The sequence below is a fragment of the Polypterus senegalus genome, chromosome 2 (genome assembly GCF_016835505.1).
Source record: "Polypterus senegalus isolate Bchr_013 chromosome 2, ASM1683550v1, whole genome shotgun sequence".
Classification (NCBI taxonomy): Eukaryota; Metazoa; Chordata; class Cladistia; order Polypteriformes; family Polypteridae; genus Polypterus; species Polypterus senegalus.
In genome coordinates, this window is record NC_053155.1 from 211019997 (window position 1) to 211041459 (window position 21463).

The 21463-nt window shown below is 37.5% G+C and overlaps 1 protein-coding gene across 1 annotated transcript in view; it reads right to left on the bottom strand.

Annotated features, from left to right (window-relative positions):
• Positions 1-241: 241 nt before the first annotated feature.
• Positions 242-21463, bottom strand: part of gtf2f2a (general transcription factor IIF, polypeptide 2a) — a 206838-nt gene continuing 185616 nt past the window's right edge. Inside the window, exons 6-8 of the mRNA XM_039746306.1 lie at positions 9131-9230; positions 8111-8254; positions 242-787 (exon numbers count right to left, since the gene is read on the bottom strand). Coding sequence (XP_039602240.1) covers positions 668-787; positions 8111-8254; positions 9131-9230 — 364 coding nt within the window. The 3' untranslated portion in view covers positions 242-667. The remainder of the gene's footprint in view (positions 788-8110; positions 8255-9130; positions 9231-21463) is intronic.

The following is a 21463-nucleotide window of genomic DNA, read 5'->3' on the forward strand; positions in this document are numbered from 1 at the left end:
AGTTGACCAGTGTGGTGTAATATGCCAATCTCTGTGTACTAAATAAACCATGTGCTCATTTTATCAAACTCAAATGATTCTTCCGAGTCTCACATTTCACATCCAATACAAAAACCCAGCAAATGTATATCAATTCCTCCATCCATTGTTCAACTGAGTTAATGTAGTTTAAAGTTGCTGGAGAAAGAGTCTGCCACAACAACATTAGGTGCAAGGCATGAATCAACACTAGACAGGGCAAGCAAATGATCAAAAATTTTATATTGATATGCATGTGTCAAATAATCTGAAACAACTGCAGAAACCCAATCTCTTTGACAGGTCTGCCTTTTGTGTTTATAACAAACAGCATTCAAAACATTTCACAATGTTAAAAACAGACATTTCACCACCATTTTTCTTGTTAGTTTGTTTATTACTTTAAGAACAATTTCTCTAAAATAAAATTTCTTGTTCTTCAAAGGTTATTTACATTTACAAACTGCTGCATTTCATAAAAAGGCAATGCAAACATTACTACCCTGCAAACAAATTAACAAAAAAATATAAAAGGAGATGACAATACTGTTTTACTATATGCTCTAAAAGAAATATGTTACAAACTTTAAGAGTCTGTTATATTATGTAGTTATTGGTGTCCTCCTAAACCAGGGTTCATTCACTCCACTTAATCACTCTTCTCTTCACCCTGATAATGCCTGTATTCCGGCTTAAGCTCCCATGTGTTCTTATGTGTGCCTTTGACATTGTAGATTCCTATTTCCCGTAAAATCTCTTTCAGATAGATCTAGAAATAAAAACAACAACATATTAAACCCTCTATGACTGCAATGCATAACTCTGAATGTTAATTAGCTGAGCTGCACTTTACTTATAAAAACAGCAAACCAGTAAAGATGCACTAAACTTTTATATCTGCATCTTTGAAGGGAGGGCATTAATCAGTAAATCACCTCTTTGTATAAATGATTAAACTGAACATCACCTAGGTTTGGTAGCTTTTCTACTAATTAACCTACTGAAAAAAAAGTTAAGGAGTACAGCCTCATGAGATAAGAGATTAATAGAAGTATGCCTATGCAGTTTATATGAAAACAAGTCTGGTCAACAATATTTACAATAACACAGAATAAAATAATGTTTTCAGAAGTTTTGTTCCTTGAAAAAGTTTGATTATTATGATTAACAGCTTCAAGTTGAATGCAAGTTTAATTCCAGATTAACAATGTCATGTAGGAATATGAAGAAACATAAAATGAACTTTTATTGAATTTAGCATGTTTAATTGCTAAATGGTGCTAACAATCTGAATCTGAATTAGTTGAAATGAAGTAATAGGTTTTGCTTTTCATTTGCACTCAGCACCTGATACTTCTCATTTCAGTGCCCAAAAACAGCCAGCCAGCACTGATGGATAGCACTTGTCTTGATACCACTCTTCGTTTGATGTAGTGTTCCTGTGAAACTTTTCACCATGTTCATCACTGACTGCACTAAGTTTATCATGGAAGATGTCCAAGTATGCATGAAGAAAATTAATCTTTAGTGACATGTTGCACTTTATGGTTTTGTATGTTTGAAGCAAGTTGTCCACCATCTAGACAAAGTTTGGTGCTTTGTAGTTGCTAAGAAAACTCTCAATAACATTCCTGAATGTCCTTCATTCAGTTTCCTCTGGCCCCACTAGCAGATCTTTGAAGTGCTTGTCATTGATAACGTGTTTAATTTGTGGCCCAACAAAAATGTCTTCCTTAATCTTGGCTGTCAGTTAGGCCTATTTGTGGAAACATCTGTCTCAACCTTCAAAAATCTTCACCTTCCCTGTTCTGTCACATTAGTTTCATCAGTGCAGGTATTATGTGAAGAGAAGACAGAAATATCTTTGTTAGGTTGACAAGTGGTCTTTACGCCACCTTTTTCTGCCCTGGAACCAAATGCTAATATGGCAACCAGTTCTTTTTAATGTAATGAGACTATTTAGTATGGCTGACTCATTCACAACTTAAACAAAAGAACTTGGCATATCCAAACTACATGGCTAGTAGCAATGCAAATACTTTTAGATTACTTGGTGAGCAAAGACCCTTAGTGTGTATATATATATATATATATATATATATATATACTAGCAGAATACCAGCACAGCGGAGAAGTAGTGTGTTAAAGAAGGTACGAAAAAGAAAAGGAAAAATTTTAAAAATAACGTAACATGATTGTTAATGTAATTGTTTTGTCATTGATATGAGTGTTGTTCTCATATCTATCTATCTATCTATCTATATATATCTATATACTTGTGTGTATAGCTTTTATATATGTGTGTGTGTAGCTTTGGTCACTGAGTGCAAGGGAGAAATAATAAAATATAGTCTATAAGTTATTAAACAGTAAAACATTAACGTTTTAAGAAGTACAGGTACATTGAGCACTACTAGAGTGGTTGCGGGTAAACTACATTTTAAAGACTGTGTAACACAACAGGTAAGCAACTAACAGCAGCTAAAATATATATGGACCATCTCTCGGTAGTAGATCCCTTTTGAAAGGCGCTACACGACGGCTGTGGTATAGAAATTACATTTTCTATGTGAACGTTCAAATTTGTGCCTCTGGTAATGTGCCTTACCGGCATTTAAAGAAAATTAGTTTTGTGTCCTCTGCAGTGTTAAGCGAGAAAGGCTTTGGTTTGGGATAAAAGGAAAAAAGGTGTAAAGAAAGGAAAGTTGCCTTTTCTTTTATATAGTATAGAGAGATGTGTTCGCTGACGTTATGATCGCCTTTTGGGGACAGTCGCGGTGGGTCTTGTGTAGACTGGTGAGACGTCCTCGCCATTAATCGGCTGTGATGGCAGTGTCAGTCCTCCACTCGTGTGCGTGTCTTCATAATCCGGGGCGAGAACCTCATAATAGTATACGTGCAAAAGAAACTGTGAATCGCCTTAATATTATTTTGCCGTGGTGTAGAAAAGGGGTCCCGTGTTTGCACTTGTCTGGGCTATAGCGCAGGGGGAGGATGAAAAAAATTAAAAGTGCTCACTTTGACTTAAGGCAGAAGCGCAGTCAGCGTCTCAAAGGCCGGCACAGCTATGCACGCGCTGGCTGCTCGACTTTTGCAGGGCAGGAGACCACAGTTTTGCAGACACGCTCATGATATCAAAAGTCTCAGCGCTCTTTGGAGGTCATTCATATATTATATATATATATATATATATATATATATATATATATATATCAAGATACCGCCCTAGCAGAGAAGTAGTGTGTTAAAGAAGTAATGAAAAAGAAAAGGAAACATTTTAATAATAACGTAACATGATTGACATTGTCATGAGTGTTGCTGTCATATATATGCCTGCCTAAATAAGTCACCCTCGCTTTGCTCTTCCTTTATTTACCGCTCAATTAATCATGGCTAGTGGCGGAAAAATTATAAAATGGAAGGAGGATGGCTTTACCAAAACAATTATTGATGGCGAATCGATTATTCATAAAGCTTCAATTGGTGATCTGTTTTTCTGTGTTAACCTCATATTTTTTCATACTTCTTCTCAAACTAAGGTGGTGCGAGGGTAAAATGAATCGGGATGCGCTGATCAAAGTAATCGGTGTACCAGGAAATCATGCATTGACAAAAGCTCCCCTTTGCTTGTAATGCAAAGTGTGATTAAATGCATTATTTTTAACGTTATGGAGCACATGCATCGAAGCTTCTCAGCTGTGCTTGTGCTAAGAAAAGGAAAGATTTTAAAAATAACGTAACACGATTGTCAATGTAACCTTTTGTAAGTAGTGCCTGGAGGATTCAGTGTGGAGAAACTCTATAGAGGATATTTTGTTTACATATGTTTATTATTTTCTTTAGGAATCCTGAAAGCACTTTTAGTTTTCATTGTGTAGGAGAAGAACTGGCATCCTGGCTGGAGCGGAGCAGGGTTTATTACCCAGAGAGGAGACCCAGGAGGAATGATGGCTGGACAGGCTGGCTAAATAAAAAGATAATTTGTGCCCAGCCAATATAAAATAATGGATGGAAAAGCAGAAGCTGGAACCTAGGAGCAGTTCCATACCCCATACAGGTAAGTGTCAGGCTTGTGTGGCAGCCCAGTTGGGAGACCAGCAGGGGTGCTTGTTATTTGAAGTCCAACAGAGGGTGCTGTCAGGGGAGGTCCTCCCTACTTTCATCACAGCCCAGAAGTGCTTCCAGGGAGACACGGCATAGCACTGGAAGCATTCCCGGCCCAGCTTAAAAGGGTGCCGTCTGCCTCACATGAATAAGTCAGAGTCGGGAGTCTGTGGGCAACACTCAGCTGGAGGAGAAAGGAGAAAGATTTGTAAAATTACTGTGTATTTCAGCTGATTTCTGAAAGGTACTTTGGAGTGAATAAATATCCTTTATTTTATTCTGTTAATGTGTGTTGTATTTCTGTAACTGTGGTTTGGGGCTCTATGGAACCCCCTTGTGGTCACAGCTGAAATCGACAGATGTGTATCGGAGGTGGGTTCAAATTGTTCTACTATGGAGTGGATGGGAGGAGAAATGGGGTAGGGGTTATACTGAAAGAATAGTATGCCCAAAGTTTTGAATAGAATGTTGAAGTTGGAAATTGAAGGTGTCATGATGAATGTTATTAATGCATATGCCCTTCAAGTTGGGTGTGCGATGGATGAGAAAAAGATTTCTGGAGTGAGTTGCATGAAGTGGCAGAGAGTGTACCCAAGGGAGAGAGAGAGTGGTAATTGGAGCAGATTTCAATGGACATATTGGTGAAGGGAACAGAGGGGATGAGAAGGTGATAAGTAGGGATGGTATCAAGGAGAGGAATAAAGAAGGTCACATGGTAGTGGATTTTGCAAAAACGATGGACATGGCTGTTGGGAATATGTATCTTAAGAAGAGGGAGGACCACAGGGTGACATATAAGAGTGGTAGGAAAATGTACACAGGTGAATTATATCCTATGCAGAAGGGTTAGTCTGAAGGAATCTGGAGACTGCAAACATGGGTGGCAGGGGAAAGTGTAGTTAGGCAGAATAGGATGGAGTCTGTAGGAAGATGCTGGAGATCAAGAACAGGAGGAAAGCAAGGGCAAAACCACTGATCAAATGTTGGAAGTTGAAAAAGGAAGACTGTTAGGTGGGGTTCAGGGAGGAGGTAAGAATTATGTGGCAGTGAAGAGTTACCAGATAGCAGGGCAACTACAGCAGAAGTGGTAAGGGAGACAGTTAGATTGCTGCCTGGTTGTGACTTCTGGATAGATGAAGGAGGACAAAAAAACCAGGTGGTGGAATGGGGAAGTACAGGAGAGTATACTGAGGAAGAGGTTGGCGAAGAAGAAGTGGGACAGTCAGAGAGATGCAGAAAGTAGACCAGAGTACAAGAAGATAAGGTATAAGACAAATGATAAAGATAAGGTGTACAATGAGTTGTATGAGAGGTTGGACACTAAGGAGGGAGAAAAGGACATGTACCGATTGGCTGGATAGAAGGAGTGAGCTGGGAAAGATGAGCAGCAGGTTAGGGTGATAAAGGATAATGATAATGATAATAAATGTAGTCGCAAGTGAGGAGAGTGTGTTGAGAAGATGGAAAGAGTACTTTGAGAGATTGACAAATGAAAAGAGAGGGAGACAGAAGGGTGGATGATGCTTAGATAGTCATCCAGGAGGTGAAATGGATTAGCAAGGAGGAAGTAAGGACAGCTATGAAGAGGATGAAGAATGGGAAGGTTGTTGGTTCAGATAACATATAGTACCTGTGCAAGCACGGGGGTGTTTAGGGTAGATGGCAGTGGGATTTCTAACCATATTGATTAATGCAAAGTGTAGGGAAAGAGTAGTGGAAGCTAGGTTAAAAAGGAAGGTGATGCAGTGGTATGGTCTCATGCTAGGAAAGGCTAATACAGATGCAGTGTTTGCTCTGAGGGTGTTGATGGAGAAGCATGGAGAAGGCCAAAAAGGAGTTGCACTGTGTCTTTGTGGACCTAAAGAAAGTATATGACAGAGTGCCTATAAAGGAGTTGTGGTATTTTTATAAAGAAATCTGGAGTGGCAGAGATGTAAGAGTGGTATAGGATATATACAAGGGAAGCGTGACAGTGGTGACATCTGTGGTAGGAGTGACGGATGCATTTAAGGTGGAGGTGGGATTACATCGGCTTTCTCAGGGGAGATTAGATAGGAGTTCCCATGGACTATGATGTTTCCAGATGACATTGTGATCTGTAACAAGAGTAGGGAGCAGGTTGAGGATACCCTGGAGAGGTGGATATATGCTCTTGAGAAGACTGAATGTAGGTCAGTAGAACCAAGACAAAATACAAAAATGTGTGAATGAGAGTGAAGTCAGAGGAATGATGATGATGCAGGGAGTAGATTCTGTGAAGGTGGATGAGTTTAAATACTTGGGATCAACAGTACAGAGTAACGTGGAGTAAGGAAGAGAGGTGAAGGCGACAGTGCAGGCAGGGTGGAGTATGTGGAGAAGAGTGTCAGGAGTGATTTGTGACAGACAGGTACTGGTAAGAATGAAAGGTGGTAGTGAGACCAGCTATGTTATATAGGTTGGAGACGGTGGCACTGACAAAAAGTCAGGAGACAGGGCTAGAGGTGGCAGATATAAAGATGTTAAGATTTGCATTGGGTGTGATGAGGATGGACAGGATTAGAAACAAGTACATTATAGGGTCATCTCAGGTTGAATGGTTTGGAGACAAAGCCAGGGAGGGAAGATTGCATTGGTTTGCACATGTACAGAGGAGAGATGCTAGGTATATTGGGAGAAGGATGTTAAGGATGGAGCTGCTAGGCAAGAGGAAAAGAGGAAGACCTAAGAGGAGGTTTATGGATGTGGTGAGAAAACATATGCAGGTGGTGAGTGTGACAGAGGAAGATGCAGAGAACAGGAACATATGAAAACATGTGATCCACTGATACGATCCATAATGGAACAACCAAGAAAAGAAGAAGATGGCACATGTTAATTCCTTTGTTCAGATTGCACAAGAAATAGTGCTGATGTTTTATGTTACAGGGACTATCATAATTGCAGTTGCAGATCTCCCTGTTCTGACTGCATAAAAAAGTAAACTTTTTACTCTTATTTATGCATATGGTGGTGTGTTCTTTATACTATGACAGTTTTCCTAAATTTACATTTAAAAAAATTGTAATATATCACCTTGCTTACAGTATCACAATATACTGAATCGTAACCCATGAAGTGTGATACGTTTCCAATACACAGCCTTACTGTTAAGGGATAAATTCTCTTCTGGTGAACTTAAACAATGGCAGAATCACGACAGAACTGCCTTTGTAGTATTTCTTCTAAACATAATAACCCTCGTCTGAATTTTATAAATGCTTTTCCATGACTGAAACACAGTATAGATATTAGATCCAAATGAAATGGAGTGGAAAAAACAGGTTATATTTAACTGTTAATATGCTGGCTTAAGAAAGTTAACAGACTTACATTAGTCATTATAAAAGAATTCTATCACTGACATTTTACGATCTTTGTCCAGTTTTGATGGCTTTGCTATGTAGTGCTTATGAACAATGCTTCTTACATTGCAAAAATCAATTATAAGTAAAAACAGAGAAGCGGAATACATGCTTTTCCATTTCTGGTAAACTAAGTAGATTTACCCATCAATGCATTAATTCTGAATTTAAAAAAAAGGGCTAATTATCATCTTTCTCTCATGAATTTACTGTTAAAGGTACTATTTCTGAAACTATATCTAAGGCAGACATCTAATGTTTAACAGATGTATAATAGTTCTCCATTTCAAATACAAGCAACTGAAAATAAATTGTGCCTTTTTCTTATACCACAAGATGGCAGTTGCCTCCGTATTATTCCATAATATTCCACAAAGACATTTTTTAAAGAATTTTTTTTTTCTGAAAAAGAAAATAAATATTTTATTATTTATTACTTAGTTATACACTATCACTAGTTGTCATAGTAATAATGCATACATGTACCAAAAACAAATTTAGGCACTTTCAGCAAAAATATATAATTCTGTTCATGCATATAAATGATGGACTTCTTATTTTTTAACTACGATCTTACCTATGATGATTGAAGATTGAACACTTACCACAGGTTGTTTTGTGATATCCACTAAGTCCTTAATGTTGTAATACTGGTGCTTCTCAAAGGCAGAGAACAGCATTTCTAGCACCTGTTGCTTATCAGCACGAGCACGCTTGCCATCCTCCTTCTTCTTTTTTTCATATTCCACCTATCAAAAATATTGCACTAAATAAATAAAGAAGAATGCCTGAAGCATCAGTACCATAAAACTGAATTCTGTCTTGAGAGAGTGTGAAATGAGGAATGGGTGGGTTTTGAATCTAGTTATCTTTAATTTAATTGTCGCTTTGCTTTTCATAGGTCTGCATAATGTAATTTGTTACCCAAAAATGACTTGAATGATACATTTCATTTTAATATTCCATTTTAAGCTTTCAAAGAGGCCACTCAGTATTTGTGAAGTATTGTACATCCCATAGTTTTTGCCTTTTGGGGTTTTGAAAGAAAAAAAACTATGTAGAAAGATCATATGGCCCATCTGTCTATTGGTAATTTTGCAGCAGCAACACCAGCCTGAACTAAGGTAACATGGGGGTCTTGAATATACCTAAAATCTACTCTTCATTCATCTCTGTTAAAGGGCACATCACAGACACCATTAGAAGATGCCTTGTGACTCCTCTGGTTGGACAAGTAAGTCACTCGTTTCTATCAGTATGTCTCTTTAATTAGGCAGCATGTTTTTCAATTACAGTAAGCAGCATGGTGCTGCTTCAGGCCTTTCACAGTAAAGCAGTTTGTTTACAAGGTTCATTCATGATCACGTTTCAAGTAACTATACTAAAGAATCCTTGAACAAACAAAACAAGTATTTGCTGTAGTTATGGATATTGCCTATTAGCTGTAAATAATGACTGCTGCAGAAAACAATGAGTGCTTGTCAGTACTGTGGATAATCACAGTCAAAGCATGATGTAACTAACAATCATTAGCCAAGACATTCATTGTCGTCTTTGGTGAATTAAAATTCTAGAATATTTGCCATTCCAAAATCAGAGTGAATAAAAACTTTTTTTTTTCTTACATTGTGTGCATGATTTGCAACTGGTTTGTAGTTGGTTGTTACAACTTTTTCCAGCTGTTGTGACAGGCGTACAGGTTTTGAGGACTCTTCTATTTGCAATCTAAAAATAAAAATGGTCAAATTAGAAAAACAAACATAGCAATGGAAATACACATGGGAAAGAACATGGCATTAAAGGTAAAATACCATATATAAATAAATATATATATATATACACACACACACACACACAACACTCACAGAATGTGCAGACATATTTAAAATATTTACTTTTTTAAAAGCTTACTTCTTTGTAACAGTGGTATATTTAAATACAGTTAATATCTGCTGGTATTCTTCATTGAGATGTAGCTGTGAAAAATTAAAACTATCCAGTAGAATTACAGTAATCATTTACAATAAACAGAAATGTCTTTATTTGTTTTGGTAAATCTCCTTGTCCAGTGCTTATCATAAATGATACTATATTAGCATTCACTGTTCAACTAAACTAGCACATTACAAATCATACCAATAAATACAACATAAAAAATGAGAGGCTGTACATTAGTATTCATAAATACACATAGTGTTGATTGATGAAATATGCCAAAGAGTTTGTTGCTTCAAGTTTGCTGCGTTCGCCTGTGACCTTTGTCTGTGAATTTTTCTCCAGCTCCCCATAATGCGTTACAAGGCCAATGTGACCTCACACAGCCGTAGCAGCCATGATGGATGGAAGTGTCACCGCCTGAATCTGCGATATCTACCTGATTTAAAACACATGCGCAGAACTTTCACAGGTGCATACTGTAAGTGTATTGCACATTACGGCACTGCCCAATCTGCTTGCATGAATAATTTCGCCGCACACATGTATGCGTTATGTCACTACCGATCACTACTCCAGCTAGATTTGCCACCTGTATGAATTTAAAAAACAAATGAATTAAAAACTTGCACGGAAGAAAAAAAACAAAAACTTGCAGTGTTTTAATTTGTAGGGTAAATTACCTGAGAATATTATTAAAATATGTAATTGTTCTGCATAGATTCAGTGTGCATTTTGTATTTACTGATGGATAAAGCACGTTATGCTACTTGCTAAGTAACGTAGATCAGGTAGTGACAGAGACTACCTCCAAGTACAGTGGAACCAGGTTCACGAACATCTCGGAAACACGTACAAATCGGTTTACGACCAAAAAGTTTGCCAAACTTTTGCATCTGTTCACGACTACACACTCGGTATACAAACAAGCCAGTTTCCCTTTCGCTTTGTGCACGCCAACAATTTCCGCATGTGTTCAGTCTCTCCCTGTGTAGCGAGCGAGAGAGAGCCAGACACAAACAGACGCGCACGAGAGACAGAGACAGACACACACAAGCAAAAGAGAGAGAGAGAGAGAGAGAGATACACACACACAAACACACATGCACGCGAGAGAGAGAGAGACACACACACGAGAGAGAGACAGAGGGCTGGACGCATAAGGCCAAGAAGGCAGTTAAAGAATGCACCGGGCTTGTTTTTAAAGAGACAGATTTGAGCATTGTTTTAACCTCGTTGTATTTAATGAAGACTTTTTTCTATTGGATTTTAACCTCCACTTCACTTCAGTTTACAGCAATCGGTTTGTAGTGTGTATTGTTCATTTTTTTCCCTGTGCTTAAAACTCATTAAAAAAAGTGTTTTTAGCGAGCGGTTCGTAGCACTATAGTGTGAACTCTTGGAGTGTTAGTTTTCTCTGTTGTTCATGGTTTTCTAAAGTGTTCTCAAGTGTTATTCAATTTTTTACATTTAGTTTACTATTACGCTGTGCATTCTATGGTATAAAAACTATATTTGTGCTTAAAAATCTTTAAATAAATATATTTACATACAGTTTGTATGGTCTGGAATGGATTAATTGTATTTACGTACAATCCTATGGGAGAAATTAGTCCGGTTGATGACCAAATCGGGTTACAATCATAGTTTTGGAACGAATTATGGTCGTGAACCGAGGTTCCACTGTATATCCCTTGCATCACAGGATCTGTGGGTGTTAGTTAGTCCTTGTAGTAGGAATCCAGAGAGAAATGAAGGACTTGCAGTATTGTGCACTCTAATTATAATTTTATTTAATGGAAGCATGGAGGCACAGTGGTTAGCACTAATGCCTCACAGCTCAGGTCATATTTGTGGCCACAATAATTAGTCCATTATAGCTGACAGATGCTTCCCTAGCCCTCAGGAACACTTTAAAAACCTTTGCACCATTATAACCCATGCAAAACTAGTTCAACTTCTCCTTTCCTATTGTTATCAATGAATTTCAGTGAATTTGCCAAAGTCAGGAACATTTATGCATTTTCCCCAAACTTGCAGTGAAACAAATTCAGCAGGATTTACTCATTACTAGACTTAAACATAAACACAAAATAAATGTTAATGAGAAAATAAAATAATTTATTTATAATAATAGTTTAAAGGAAAACCGATAAAAAATATAATAGACAGTTTCTGTTATAATTTGCCAGGTCTGTCAAAAGAGAAGACAAATAAAGTAACGAGCCCAGTAACTCAGTAAGTCAGTCCCATCTATCTATCTGTCTATCTGTATCAGTCTAATATGGCCCAGATCTTCATAGTCTGAAATTTAAAGATCAAACCTGTAAACTGCGGCAAAGTTTGCTGGAGTACAGTAAAACCATTATGTATTTCATTTTAGAAAAACAACTTAACATACTGCAAGCCAATTTTAACAGTGTATTTTTCATAGCAAGTAATCTGAATGTTATTATTTATGTGGGTGGGTAGGCGATAACTTCAATTGTATACAACTTTCAATTAACACCACCCACTACACCAACTACTAACACTACCACCCACTCATCTCTCAGGTGCTAGGTTTCAGGCTGATCCGAGAATTGTATAATTTCTAAAATGAATGCCTGGTGATTTTTTTCAAACATTCCTTACATGTTAAGAGCTGATCAAACAAATTATTACTCAGTTAAAAATACTTATTCATAAATGTATGGTATGTGAGATTTCAATAAAATATGGATGGTGTTATTGAAAACTTACACTTTTCCTCTAACTCTCTTCAGATAAGCAATACCATTGTTAGGTGTACTGTATAATTGACTCTTTTATAACTTCTGCATGAATAAAGAACTAACCGTGATACATATCAATTCTTACTATCATTCTACTCCTTAGAACATTCAACAGATTCATGCCAATGTTTATTTCTCTATAATATACTGAATTATTCAGCATTGTCTTGCATTACCACATTTACAAATTCCATGATATGATGCATTCTGTAAAATAAAAATGACCTGGCTACTATCCAGTCTTTCATATTTCAAAACCATATGTCAAACAAAATGATCACATGTTAAATAACTGTGATAAAACTTCATAGAATACTAAAACCAGTCAAAAAAAACATGTTTAGCTTATGAAGGCAAGAAAAGATAACCAAGGAGCTACATCGGTATATGTGCAAAACGGAAAATTACATTTTCCCCACATACCTATCATATAACAAGTATTACTTAAAAGTCTGATTCAGAGTGCTGTCTTTCACTTGCTTACATGGAATGATTCAAATAGTTATAAATGCAGTGACAGTTGCCTTAGCAACTGACCTTCCTAACCACACTGGAGTGAAACAAATAATGATGCAGAAGATTCATGCAGCCTTGGTCTATAAATAAAAAAAGGAAACATCCAGAAAAGTCTAAGGTGTTAAAGGCAAAATGCTACCCACTGTGAAATATTTTTTTATTTACAGACATATGTATTTTGATTAACCAAGATCTTGCCCTTAAACCTGTGTAAAAAAAAAAAAGAGTTTCGTGTATTTTTCAAGTCAGTTAGCAGAAGTAGCAATATCCACAACACAAGAAATCTAGAGGAGATGCCACCCAAATTGACTCGCCTCATAGTGAAATTTTTTTTTTCACTTATATAGATGCCCATTGCTTAAAGGAAAAAGTAGCAATACTAATTTTTTGACTGCCACAATTCAAAGATGCACAATACACATTCCATTTCAAATTATAATTGTCTGGAATGCCATAAAATCAGACATCAGACCAATCAGTGACCCTGAGAGAACAGATCAAAGTCATCAGCCAGCGAAACCCTAAAGGTTTAACAGTTTTACATGAATTACTGATTAAAAGCAAATTTTCCACCTTCTGCTCAGTGCTGTCGGGATACACTCTGGCCACCAAAGACCCTAATTTATATTCTAAACTGGTTTAAGTGGGTCAGAAATTAGGAAACTAATGGATATACAGAAGAACAGTTTGCCTATTTGCTCTATTTTGTCTGTGAATTTCCCCTTGGGATTAATAAAGTATCTGTCTACCTATCTATACTAATAAAAGGCAAAGCCCTCACTGACTGACTCATCACTAATTCTCCAACTTCCCATGTAGGTAGAAAGCTAAAATTTGGCAGGCTTATTCCTTACAGCTTACTTACAAAAGTTAAGCAGGTTTCATTTCGAAATTCTACACGTAACGGTCATAACGGTCGACAACGTCCGCCATGTTGAACTCTCTTATTTATGGCCCCATCTTCACGAAATTTGGTAGGCGGCTTCACTGCGCTAACCAAAACCGATGTACGTACTTATTTCGGTGGTATGACGCCACTGTCGGCCGCCATATTGAATTTTCCAAACGTCACTAATTCTCCAACTTCCGTGTAGGTAAAAGGCTGAAATTTGGCAGGCCCATTCCTTACAGCTTACTTACAAAAGTTAAGCAGGTTTCATTTCGAAATTCTATGTATAACGGTCAATAACGTCCGCCATATTGAACTTTCTTATTCATGGCCCCATCTTCACGAAATTTGGTAGGTGGCTTCCCTGAGCTAACCGAAACCAATGTACATACTTATTTCGGTGGTATGACGCCACTGTGAGCTGTCATATTGAACTTTCCAACATCACTAATTCTCCAACTTCCCGTGTAGGTATAAGGCTGAAATTTGGCAGGCTCATTCCTTACAGCTTACTTACAAAAGTTAAGCAGGTTTCATTTCGAAATTCTACGGGTAATGGTCATAACGGTCAACAACATCCGCCATGTTGAACTTTCTTATTTATGGCCCCATTTTCTCAAAATTTGGTAGGCGACTTCCCTGCACTAACCGAAACCAATGTACGTACTTATTTCGGTGGTATGATGCCACTGTTGGCCGCCATATTGAACTTTTCAACAGTCTTTGTTACTTATGGGCCTATCTTCAAGAAATTTGGTACACGGGTTCCCAACGCTAACTGAATCCTACTTACGTACATATACACGTCCATAGCCTGCAGCTCGGCCACTGTGTGAGGTGGCGTTGGGTCCCCCATCCCAACGCCTCCCACGTTGTTGGCTGCCTGCCTATATAAGATCGTCCGTCGTTCCGGTCTCTACATTCCCTTCCTTGCATCGCCACGGGATTCGCGTCTCCCTACTGATAACTACAGCCTTTTTGTTTAATCCATCCATCCATCCATCGATGAAACCGGTTGTGTGCTTACAACGCTTGACAGATGCCGAATGTCACTTCAACACAACAAATCCAGCAAATACTGTCATCATTGAAACAAACCATGAAACTGAAACCGATTAAAAAGTAAGCTCAGCGCACAGCTTGGTTATGTTACAACCGGAGAGCCGAACTGACAACATGGTATACAAAGAGATCCTTAACAAATAATTATTGGCATATTTTCCCTCAGTTTAAAAAGGTTTAATTTTCTTCTGAATAAAAATTTTAATGCAGTACTTTGCCGCTGCGAAGCGCGGGTATTTTGCTAGTCTATATATATAATTCACTAAGGCAAGACACCCATGGAAAGGCAAGACAACCATGAAAAGCACGCTGGAAGGGGCGTGGATTCACTAAGCTGCCGACAAATGAGACACCTATGGCGCACGCAGGAAGGAGCCACGCCCACCAACTTCAAGACCATTGGATACGACGACAAGTTACAGGGCCACGCCCACCAACTCGGACGCGACGACACAGAAAAAATGCCGTCATTTATATTCGTCTGTCATAGAGGGCACATGCAGTGCAGGTCAGGTTAATGTCATGTGCATGTCATGCACCTCCGAGCTACGTTGACTGTTCATAGAGGCATGTTTCTCACGGAGGTGAATCGATATATGCAGCGTGCGAAAAGGTTTGCGAGGGGTATCCCATGGGATCCTTAAAACAATTCTTTACAACTGAGGTTAAAGCACAATGAAGTAAGCTGTCTTTAAAAACCTGCGTGCACCATAGCAAACTTTTTTACACGCTACATACAGCTATTTGCATCCGCGACAAACATGCGTCTTCTTAGATGCTCCTGCACTTTGTTCACATCCCCGTCCCACCTCGCTACTACTGTGGTCAGGTGTCTTGGTGGATTATATATAGAAAGGCAGCCAAACCCGCACAGAGCAATGATAAGTCTAGAGTTCCATCTTTTCATTCACTTTCTGTTGTATCCTCAAACCCCCCCTTTTTAGACAATTGTGTCTTTCCATAAGTGTTCAACCATCAATAAATAATTATGCGGCGTTTGTTATGCCGCGGGTTCACTATTGTGTTGTATTTTGCTCTCTCCAGAGTCCCATCTTTTCATTCGCTTACTGTTGTATTCTCACACCAACCCGTTTTAGACAACCGTGTCTTTCCAAAAGTGTTTAGCATTCAATAAATACTTATGCATGACATTGAGCGTGTGTCTGCCCGGCATGAGTAAGCCGTTGAACCCAATTCATGCTGGAAACCGTGGAATTCCCACTAAGTGCGACTCATAGGCTCCCACTGGTTGCGTCCCAACCCTCTGTACACACCCCCCTCCCACCTCGCTACTACCGTGGTCGGGTGTCTTGGTGGATTATATATAGAAGACCGGCCAAAACCGCACAGAGCATTGAAAAGTCTACGTCAGTCACAGGTACATCTGGACTGTGTAAAGACGACGACTCAAATGACGAGTTGGAGGTGGGCACATGAGTGGGCAGTGCATACTGAACGAGAAATCAGCAGACTAGCATGACGGCTGAATTGACGTCCTTCTCCTCTCCTCCCGTTCCAAACTCCGCACCGTGCACCCCCATCCCTCCGTCTGGCAGGAGAAGGCGCGAGGACGGTCTGCCAGTTTTCAGTCACGGACGATTGTGTGTTGGTTCGTTCCATGCATTGTTACAGTGTTGCTTTTCTTGCTGATTTATTACATTACCGATTTTTCAAATGTTAATTTTCTCCATGTGCTTAAAAATATTTAAAAAACCGGCCTGATTATGCGGCGTATGGTACGCCGCGGGTTGGCTAGTCTAAAATATTCAGCCAAATATGTTTATATGGAAAGGATGAGGCATTTCATCTTGAACACCAGTATTATTGACCAGGGAACATCTCATTTTAGTAAGACAGTAAATACAGTGCAGAATAAAACAAGTTTAACTTTCTATTTTACTTTGTCAGCTGGCAGGCAGCAAAAGAGTGAACTAAACAATTTTGAGATCTACTCGGGGGAGAACAAATCATACCATGAGACAATATATAATAGAGGAAGAAAATAAATCAAGGTTAATTCACCTTTATCTTTATAGGAAGAAGAACTTGAGAGAATTCTGCAGGAATTTTTCATTTTACATAATCTACAAGTGTAAATGACTACAGACCAGTAGCTTTAATCTCTGTGGTAAAAATCCTTTGAACTACATATTCTGAATGGCCTCAAGAATGCTACAAAAGATTTTCTGGACCCATTTCAGCTTGTATACAGAGCCAATCGGTCTGTGGATAATGTTGTGAATTTAGGTCTGAGCTTTATTTACCAACACTTTGATAAGCCATGGGGATATGTGAGGATCTTCTTTGTGGACTTTAGCTCTGCTTTCAATACAATCATCCCAGAGCTCCTAGAAAAGAAACTCACACAGATCAACCTGCCTAGTTCAATCTTCCATTGGATCACAGACTTTCTTACAGATAGGACACAGTACATGTGGTTGGGCACACACATCTGGCCCATTAACCCTTAGTACTGGTGCGCTGCAGGGAGGTGTCCTTTCCTCACTACTCTTCTCACTTTATCCAAATGACTGCACCTCTGGTGATTCATCTGTCAAACTTCTTAAATTTGCAAATGATATAACTTTAATATGCCTCATTTTAAATAATGATGAGTCCATACACAGACAAGAGGTGGAAGATTAGACATTGGGGTGCAGCAATAACAATTTAGACCTTAACATTAAAAAAACTCAGGAGATGATCACAGATTTCAGGAAACAGTCACCTGTTCACATATCACTTGCTATAAATGGCTCAGCTGTTGGGATGACAGAATCATTTAGGTTTCTGGGCACTGTGCTGTTACAAAACCTGGGACAACAACATCAAATGCATTATTAAGAAAGTCCATCACAGAATGCATTTTTTTTTTTACATTAGCTGAGGAAATTCAATCTCACTTAGGTAATACTGGTCCAATTCTACACAGCCATCATCGAGTCCATTCTGATCATATCTGTAACTGTCTGGTTTGGTGCTGCCTTTGTTCAGGCTAAGACCAATCTGCAATGCTTCACTGGAGCCTGTGAAAGGATCATAGGCTGTAACTTATCACACACTGAGTCCAACAATAGTCCGGGGTAAGGAAGAGGGACACAAAAGATCATTGCTGATCCAACTTACCAGGGCATCACCTGTTCCAAAGGGGTCCCTCTAACAAACATCTTTGTGCAATAATAACTAAAACAACCTGTAATCAAAACAATTGTTTTTCAACATGCAGTTATACTTACTAATCAGGTCTGAGCTTCTATTCAGTATCTATGTATTCCTGTACACTAGGGTGCCTGGACATTTTAATCCTACTATCTCTTTATTTTTTTTTGAATTGCCCTTATTTACTGTGTCATATTTTATCAATTTCTATTTTATCTTTTGTATTATGTGTTGCCCTAGTACACATTAGTGTATCTGGCCAACAAAGTGAATTCTGACTCTGATTTTACAAACAATGCATTCTATTGACACATTTAATACCAAAACATATTGCTAACAATGGCAGTGCTTCAGAAATTTTGATACAAAATTTTCTGTCCATGCAGAAGTTGGTCATTTGGGTTGATTTAGGTTTTTTGCCTTTGAATGGAAATCCTGTCCTAATATGCATTTGGTCTGTGCAGCAGTTACCATTAACACTGTCAATTAAGTACAAATCTGTTGCTTTGTCTCTTGCTTAGAATATGGTATCGATGCAGTTTAAGTTGAATAGGTTACTGTTATTCACATCCTTACAAGACAATCATATATTTCTACTATTACTAGAATACACAATAGTTAACATGTGGAATACATCTGGTAATAGGACCTTTCCACTTGAATATTTAACTGTTGGCAGCCTCCTTTATTGTGCAGGAGTTCTAGTGCTGCTGGGTTGTATTGATCCTTCACTCTCTCAAGGGTACTGAGTTTTTACTTGTCCCTATTTACTAACCCACCTTTTTTTTTTTTGCTTAAGAGTGTTCTGTGTTGTATAATTGCTAATGTAACTTCTGTAATTTCCTTTGGGGCTCATAAAGCTCTTATTCTAGTTAAAAAATTTTATTAAATACTGAAGGGAAAAGTGTCCTAATGGTTTACTTAAAGACACTGTTTATGTTTTCTAACTCTAAATTTCTGGGTTTGAGTGTTTCAGTTTTATTGATCATCTGCTGATGTTGTCCTTTAAAAACTTAAAGTAAATCTTCTGCGGATTTACTGGTTCACAGAGCTGAGACGTGTTTAGACTCTTGCTCTTCATTAATGTCTAGATCAGAGCTACTCAGTCCTAGTCCTGGATTGCAATATTTTCTGTAAGCAATCACTATTTGTATTTGAGGTTTGTGCCAGTTATTAACCAAATTTCTAATTTAATTAAATGTACCTTGCAGTCCCTGTCTTCAGTTCATTAATAAACAATAGTGTGACTTTTTACAGAAATTCTAAAAGCTGCTCATTATTGAAGTTCAAAAAGCTGCTCATTGTTGGCGGTTTTTTTTTTTGGTATAAAAAAATTCATTTCAGTTTACACAATTTAGTTTTACCTAGTTTGATTTTACTTATGTTTGAAGATTTTTAAATCCTTAATTGTTTCTTTTTACTTTGTCAGCACATTAATTACTAATGATGCACAACTAACAAGGAACTTTACAACCAATGAGCTAACTTGCTACCATTTATATTTACTGTATGTATGTGTGTGTTCATCACTAAATAACTCACATAAAATACTAAGTTATAAATTACAAAGAAAAAAACTTTAGCTATGAGGGTTTTAACCTTCATTCCACAAAAAGGTAATAATAAAAACTGGTAAGAATTTCTGAAATAGCAGAATGGTAACAAGATCAAGATCTATGCCTTATTAAAAGTTATGTTCCACATGCTAGTAAGTATAAATTGATGCTCATAGGACCATCTGTTTAAGAAATTGTTAGAAACAGGCTCTGATTGTGTTTAATTTAATGAATGGACAATCTTTTCAAGCAGGAGTGTAACTTTAGAGTATTATATTGTTTGTAAAGAACACACCTGCTTGAGACAACATAAGAGAATAACTTCTGCCACCCAAACTTAACACAGAACAAAATAAAACCATAAAACACTTGTGACAGCAACAGCCTCAGGATTGTAATGGCAAATGAACTGGAAGTAGCTATTTGGTAGGGTTATTACCATATGAATATTTCTTCTATATCCAACACAACTGAGCACATCAATATCATCAGGTTTGGGACCAGTATCATGGCAACCATATGTTACAACTGCTTTCTGCTTTGCTGTAATTTGCTATGCCAGTTCCACGAACAATGTCAAAGTGATAGCTAATAGAAAATCCTGTGCTTCTACTCTATTGAAAATGTATGTTTAAACTACCTTTCTACTACATGTTGTATTCAAACCTTTATTATATCTTTATTCATAGTGCAACAAAGCTAATTTAAGTAATTAATATTTGTGGAACTCACTTCACATTCATGTCAAGGAGGATGCTTTGTCTATAAATGTACTCAAATCTACTTGCTGATGAAACAGAACTCACCCCCACACTCCCATTCCCCAAAACAATACAATAATAAAATGTAAGCAAATTGTGCTTAAATATATCCAATAGATTTTCACATTTTCCACAAATGATTCCACTTTCACAGCAACAACAGCTCGACTAAAGGAGTGCAGCTTCTGCTGTTAATAGTACCCAAGCACAACAACCCTGGTAAGTGTCAATGTCTTTTAAGTAGAGTGAATAATATTGGTTGACAAATGTTGTATTGTATGTTGAAATCACTTTCTGCATCAGTTAAATGCATACAATATGAATTACAAAGGTTATGTTATATTCAGTCACACAGTCAGATAATATATACTCTTCCATTTCATTTAAATGTCAATTTTTAAAAGCACAGTATTAGGTTTTCTCAAGAAAAAAACAAGAACAGACTTATTTACCTAGATTAAATTTACCTTGTAATAAATGGTGGTTAACTGCTTGCCAATCATACAAGACTGCATACTTTCACAAGAAAATTATGAGTTGAAATCATGCTTCCCTGCTTTCAGTTTCAGGTGATGATTGTAATTAAGGTTGAAAAGAATACCATGAAAAATGGTAAACGTGAGAGAAGACTGCGTTTTCTGGACTTATGTAGTAGCATGACAATTGTGCCTGGAGAACTGCAGGTGGTAACTTTGGATTTTTGTATTGCACAGTGGTACAAAATTGAGTTTGGCACCAATACAAATTGGTGCCTAAAGAGCCATATAATTCTTGGAGGCTGGAATAATCTGAGGAATTGGCTATATCCTCTTGTATTATTACTCTACACCTGAAGGTGATGAACAATTAAGCATAAACTTAATATAAACTTCTTTCAAGTATGGGAAAGTGTGCTTATTCAAGAACTATTTCAGTTACATACAAGTAGCAAAAAGATGAACATTCTTTGTTTATTGAATCTGCTTTTAAGCAGTTAAAGGTTGCCTAAAATATGAAATTCGGGGACAGTTTCCACCAAAGTACTATGGTGTTTAAATTAAGTTGTGAACTTAGTCTTTTCTTCTTCTACTGTTTGTCTTTTATTTCCACACCCGCTTCAATTCATCTCTTGGCATAAAGTCTCGTCTCTCGGGACGTGAAATTACCTCTCTGAAAATGTGTTGTCTCATCTCTCTGAAAATGTCTCATCTCGTCCCAAGATTTTTTTTTATATAATAGAGAGAAATATTTTTTTTGCATGTATATAAAATTAAATGAAATAGTATCAATACACATTGATAAAATCTTTTAAATAAATATTCATGTT